This window comes from Ricinus communis, chromosome 6 (assembly GCF_019578655.1).
Source record: "Ricinus communis isolate WT05 ecotype wild-type chromosome 6, ASM1957865v1, whole genome shotgun sequence".
Classification (NCBI taxonomy): Eukaryota; Viridiplantae; Streptophyta; class Magnoliopsida; order Malpighiales; family Euphorbiaceae; genus Ricinus; species Ricinus communis.
Window position 1 is genome coordinate 199,263 of NC_063261.1, and position 6,605 is coordinate 205,867.

At 39.9% G+C, this 6,605-nt stretch overlaps 1 protein-coding gene across 1 annotated transcript; it reads left to right on the forward strand.

Moving 5' to 3' along the window:
* The first annotated feature begins 459 nt into the window (after positions 1 to 459).
* Positions 460 to 4,183, forward strand: LOC125370420. The gene is made up of 9 exons (XM_048375790.1): positions 460 to 600; positions 819 to 1,341; positions 1,435 to 1,811; positions 1,931 to 2,014; positions 2,142 to 2,204; positions 2,676 to 2,948; positions 3,036 to 3,246; positions 3,529 to 3,599; positions 4,115 to 4,183. Exons 1-9 carry the CDS (start codon positions 460 to 462, stop codon positions 4,181 to 4,183), a joined length of 1,812 nt encoding a protein of 603 aa, XP_048231747.1.
* Positions 4,184 to 6,605: the final 2,422 nt, after the last annotated feature.

Sequence of the window (6,605 nt, forward strand, 5' to 3'; positions counted from 1 at the left end):
ATAATCCAAGAAAATTGATCAACTTCAGATGCATGTCCAAGCAGCTTAAGCAAATTGTGAGTTTTGTGGTGGCCTGCATTACAGTAGCAACTGTATATCAGGAGGTATGTTTGCTTCCTCTTCTTCATCTAACCTTGAGCAAGTAGACTATATGGGCAGTCAGCCTAGGCAGCAGAACAACCCGTATAGCAACACTTATAATCCAGGATGGAGAAATCATCCGAACTTCGGATGGAGCAACAACAACAACCAAGGGCCACCTGGGTTTGAGCGAGTACATCAACAACCGTAATAATCTGTTCTCCCACCTCAGACTCAAGAGAAAAAGCCTAACTGAGAGGAGTTGATGATGAAGTTTGCATCCATTTAGAGACTAGATTCCAGCAGATGGATGCAGCTCTTAGAAATCAGCAGGTCTCCATTCAGAACTTGGAGAATCAGATAGGCTAGATTTCTAAGATGTTAGCTGAGAGGCAGGTGGGGACTTTGCCTAAGAATACGGAGTCCAACCCAAGAGAGCACGTGAAGGCTATCACTTTGCAATCAAGTAAGCAACTATCTAGTTCTATTCCTATTCTTGATAATGATGATGTTGTGCAGGTAGATTAGGATAGGAAAGATGGAGATAGTAAGGTGATGGAGCTAGAGACAGTAGAGGGAAAGAAGAAGAGTCCTTTGAGGGAATACCAGCCCCCGATCCCATATCCTGCCAGGTTGAAGCAGGAGAAAGTTGATCAGTAGTTCGGTAAGTTTCTTGACTTGTTTAAACAACTACAAATTAACTTACCTTTTGTTGAAGCTATTTCGCAGATGTCTAGGTATGCGAAGTTCTTAAGGAGATCCTTAGCAATAAGAGGAAGTTAGAGGACTTGGCGATCGTGACCCTTAATGAGGAGTGTTTGGCTATACTTCAAAACAAATTGCCAAAGAAGAAGCATGATCCAGGGAGTTTTACTATCCCTTGTGTGATTGGTGATTTGACAATTAAAAATGCTTTACCTGACTTAGGAGCTTGCATTAATTTAATTATGTACAGTTTGTTTACCAAGTTAGGGCTGGGTGAGACTAAACCCACTAGGACGAGCATACAATTAGCTGATAGGACTGTTAAGTATCCTAGGAGTATTGTAGAGGATGTACTTGTTAAGGTTGACAAATTTATATTTCCTGTTGACTTTGTGATCATGGACATGGATGGTGAAAGTAATGTACCTTTGGTTCTTGCAATGTTTAGGATTATTATAGATGTTTATGATGGAAAGCTTGGACTTAGAGTAGGGGATGAAACTATCACTTTTGATTTGAACAATTCTATGAGACAGTCCTTAGATCATGATGATAGTGTGTTTTCTATTGATGTACTTGATAATGTTATTGATACACAGTTGCAGGAGATATTGCTTGATGATCCTTTATAAGTTGCCTTGCAAGCAGAGGATGAGCATGAGCTATCCAATGAGAGTGTATTGGAGCAACTTGCATTTTTGTTAGCTAATGAACCAAGCAAGAATACAGATAAGGTTGTTGAGATTGACGTGATAGGTGTGCAGAAATTGAGGCCATCACTTGAGGAACCAACAGTATTTGAGTTGAAAGAGCTCCAAAAGCATCTTAACTGTGCATATCTGGATGAGGACAACAAGTTTCCTATCATTCTAGCAGCGGACTTGACACTCGAGGAGAGGGAGAGGACTTTGGCCTTTCTTAGGAAGTACCAGAAGGCGTTTTCTTGGAAAATTGATGACATTCTTGGGATTAGTCCTAGCTATTGCTCGCACAAGATCCTTATGAAGGATAGTTACAAGCCAATGGTGCACCACAACATGGATTGAAACTGAAAATGAAGGTGGTTAAAAAGGAGGTAATTAAACTTCTTGATACAGGTTTGATTTACCCTATCTCTGATAGTTCTTGGGTTAGTCCTGTGCAGGTGGTTCCCAAGAAGGGAGGTATGACTGTAGTTAAAAATGAGAAGGACGAGCTTATACTGACTAGAACGGCAATGGCCTTTCGAGTGTGCATAGATTATAAGAGGCTAAATGATGCCACTCGAAAGAACCATTTTCCCCTTCCTTTTATTAACCAAATGTTGGAAAGGTTGTCTGTGCATATGTTTTACTATTTTTTAGATGGTTTTTTAGGTTACTTCCAGATTCCCATTGCACCTGAAGACTAAGAGAAGACAACCTTCACTTGCCAATATGGTACGCTTGCTTATAGGAGGATGCCATTCGGATTGTGCAATGCACTTGTGACTTTTCAAAGGTGTATGATGGTGATCTTCCACGACATGATTAAGGAGTCCATGGAGGTCTTTATGGATGATTTTCTATATTTGGTAACTTCTTCACTCACTGTTTGCATAATCTAGAACACATGGTTGAGCGTCGTGTGGATGCTAACCTATTCCTTAATTGGAAAACTATCATTTTATCATTAGGGAAGGTATAGTGTTGGGGCATAAAATTTTGCATGAGGGGATGGAGTTCGATAGGGCCAAGGTGGATACTATTGCTAAATTACCCCCACCTAGTTCAATTAAGGCTGTTAGGAGCTTCTTAGGTCATGCAGGTTTCTATAGGAGGTTCATTAAGAACTTCTCTAAGATTGCTAGACCTTTAACTTAATTACTTGTAAAGGATGTACCTTTTGTATTTTCTGATGATTGTTTGCAGGCTTTTAAGTTGTTGAAGGAGAAACTAACCACAGCCCCGATTATGGTTTCACCTAATTGGGAGCTGCCATTTGAGCTTTTGTGCGATTCTAGTGATTTTGCAATTGGAGTTGTTTTAGGACAGAGGAGAGATAAGAAGTTCCGACCAATCTACTATGCTAGCAAAACATTGACTGATGCTCAAGAGCACTACACCACCACTGAAAAGGAGCTTCTAGTTGTTGTTTTTGCATTTGACAAGTTCAGATATTATTTGGTGCTATCAAAGACAGTGGTCTACATAGACCATTCCACACTCAGGTACTTGCTGAGTAAGAATGATGCAAAGCCTAAAATCATTCGTTGGATTCTATTATTGTAGGAGTTCGATATTGAGATCAAGGATAAGAAAGGTACTGAGAACTTGGCAGTAGACCACCTTTCTAGGCTAGAAAATGCGACTTTGGAGGCACTTTATGAGAGGGCAATTGATAATTTTTCGAATGAGTTCTTATGCTCAATTCAGGTTAATTCTAATATCCCTTGGTTTTTTGATTTTGTAAACTATCTAGTTGCTGAAGTCCTTCTGAAGGGTATGAAATTTCAGCAAAAGAAGAAATTCATTTCTGAATTGAAATACTACATTTGGGAGGACCCTTTCTTGTTCAGAGTTTATGCAGATCATGTTATTCGACGATGTGTACATGGGGAGGAGATCCTCTAGATTTTGAGGCATTTCCATGAAGGACCAACAAGAGGTCATCAAGTTGCAAATCACACAGCTAGGAAGGTGTTAGACTCTAGATTCTACTGACCAACGATCTTTTAGGATGCTAGGGCATTTGTTAAGGTTTGTGATGCATGCTAAAGATCAGGTAACATCTCTGCTCGTGATGAGATGCCACAAACGAGCATTCAAGCTGTTGAGATGCATGCTAAAGATCAGGTAACTTCATGGGACCCTTTCCTTCTTTCTATGGTAATAAATACATCTTGGTTGCCATTGAGTACTTTTCTAAGTGGTTAGAAGCACAAGCTTTTCCCACTGATGATGCTAGGGTAGTTATGAGATTCCTCAAAAGACTGTTTGCTAGGTTCGGGACACCTAGGGCTCTTATTAGTGACAGGGGGACTCATTTTTGTAATGCCTAGTTAGAAAAGGTGCTTAAACGCTATGGTATATCACGCAGGTTTTGTACACCCTATCACCAATAAACCAGTGGGCAATTGGAGGTTACTAATAGGAGTTTGGAACGGATTTTAGAGAAAATTGGAGGAGTGAGTAGGAAGGATTGGGCGGAGAAGCTAGATGATGCCTTGTGGGCATTTAGGATGACCTATCGTACTTCAACTAGTTCCATATGGGCTACTTTATAGGAAAGCGTGCCATTTGCTTATTAAACTTGAGCATAAAGCATTGTTAGCTTTGAAAACTTGCAATGTTTTATGTTATTGATGTAGGTAAATAGAGACAGTGGCAGCTTAACGAGTTGGATGACTGGCGTAACCAAGCATATGGCAACTCCTTAATCTACAAGGAGCATACTAAGAAGTGGCATGACAAGAGGTTAAGGAGCACCAAGGAGTTCCAAGTTGGGATAGTGTGTTATTGTATAACTCTCGACTTCGACTCCTTCTTGGGAAGCTAAAGAGTCGTTGGTCAGGACCGTTCACCATCCAGCAAGTTTTCCTATATGGCACAGTGGAGTTGCACCATCTAGAGAAAAGAAACGTCAAGGTCAATGGGCATAGGTTGAAGCATTACTATGGTGATTCATTGCAGCTCGAGGAGTGAGTCAACCTTGTATTGCATCAACAAGAGTAGCTCAAGCATTATGAGTCCAGCTAAATGACTCAACACAAAAAAGAAGTGCTTTTGGGAGGTAACACAACTTTTATCTTATCTTTTTGACATTTTGATAATTGGTTTTGGAACATTTTCTTAGTTTTAGTCTTCATTTTCATTTAATTTTTGAGTTTTATATGCCATTTGAGTGTTTTAAGATATGTGGAAGGTAACTTGGATGTTTGACTGTTGAAAATTATAGGAAATTGCAGGTGAAAAAGTGCTGGAAATGAATTCTAGGTTTCAGCACAGTCTTAGCAGCTCAGCATGCCCCTTGAGCATACTTATCAACATGGGCATGTAATAGGCAACCAAACCATGTTGAGAGAAAAATTGGACTTCAGCATGTATTCCGGGAGTGACACGGTTATGTAAACGTTTGTGTCACGTAACACGCCCATGTTGAGGGCACCCACTCCGAGTTGAGAAAAATAAGAATTCAACTCGATTTCCGAGACTTACATGTGTTGTGGACTGGGGGTTCTAATCAGCACGGCCTAGAACCAAACTGTGTCAGTCAATATAGCCTAGAACACATGTGTGTTGACGTCAGCATATAAGCCGCGTTATATCACAGGTATAAAATTTTCACTCTTTTCTCTCTTTGCGCATATAGGTCGATATACTCTCCCTTTTTTTCCTTCAATTTTCAAGTGTTTTCCGGCAAATTAAGTAAGCTTCTTCCCTTAACTTTGTTCAATACTCCATTTTGGTATGTGATTCTACTCTTTTCTTTAGTTTCGTTAGTTATTTCTGTAATTTTTGGTATTGTTTCTTATTTTCATCAATCTCCTTGTTAATTTTCTTCTTTCGTTAATTTCGTCACTTTTGTTGAATTTTATTCACTGTTTCGTTGAATTTCTTTCTTTTCTTTTAATTTTGATTTGCTATTATTTGTTTTATTCTACTTTATTCATTACTATTATTCACATTTTTTATTTTTTAGTTTCTGCCTTTGAATTGCCCTATTACCACTGTTTAGTATGTTTAAACTTGCTGGATTGTGAACTGTTTTGGTGAATTATTCATTATGCTGCTGAATTGGAAATTGACTAATGCAAGTGTGGTGAGAATGCATAATACAAATGTTATACTGCTTTGATATTATGCTTTATCATTTTGCTATTTTGCTATGCTGAAATGTGTTGAGATTGCATAATGTAGATGTGCTTGTGATGTTAAATTATTGTTAAATTGTTGCTATTATTATAATGATTGTTTGTTTAGTGCTAGAATTACTGTTTTGGCAAGAGTTTTGATCAATTTCCATCTAGGTACTATGGTTGATCGGCATGAGAGACCCTAGAAGATGGGTGTCTCCAAGAGAAGGCGTTAAAACCCGCTTGAATAGCCTGCACCACCTGGACCTCGACCACCTGCCCCACCTGTCCCTAGAGCTCCAGCTCCACCTCCAACTCCCGCACGACACAGAATTTTATAGTTTCAAAGCCCCACTCATGAGGCTCGTTACTAGCAGCTGCAGTACAGACAGTTAGGCTGTGGGAGATGTATAGATTGGTAGGCACTGGAGACAGTCGACCTAGCTACTGAGGTTCGAGAGTTACTTCAGACTCCACCTTTTGAGGCCCTTTTCGGCATTGTGGAGCCCACTTATAGAGAGCTCACACTTGAGTTCACCTCCACTTTCTTCCTTCAGATGCAAATCAAGGACTGGTCCCAACCAGAGGCCATTTCATTTCAATTAGCGGGAAAAATTTGCATGATGAGTATTCCCAATTTGGTGTTAAACTTGGCCTCTATGACTAGGCGACCATAAATTCAGATGATTTCAGAGGTTCTTTTACAACACGAGAGTTTCTTTTGACAAGGCATGGGAGACCATCTTAGAGGTGGATGAGCCTTACTACCCAAGGTATCCAGCCTCTCTGATAGCCTGCAATATCTTCACTGCCTACTAGCATATACATTGACAGGTCAAAGGGACAGTTTTGGAGTGGTCACCCAACCTGATGTGTTATGTTTATGGGCCCTACATTAGAGGAAGAGGGTGGACATAGGTTATGTGTTAGCCAAGCAATACAAGACTGTCACTGGGAACCTGAAGAAGACTTTTATCTATTTCAGACCTTATATGACCAGGATTGC

Coding starts and splice junctions, on each gene's coding strand:
- LOC125370420 (XM_048375790.1), top strand. CDS start 460: ATGTTAGCTGAGAGGCAGGTGGGGACTTTGCCTAAGAATACGGAGTCC. Junction 2,205..2,675: donor AACCTTCACTTGCCAATATG/GTACGCTTGCTT, acceptor GATTGTTTGCAG/GCTTTTAAGTTGTTGAAGGA. Junction 2,949..3,035: donor TGGTGCTATCAAAGACAGTG/GTCTACATAGAC, acceptor CTATTATTGTAG/GAGTTCGATATTGAGATCAA.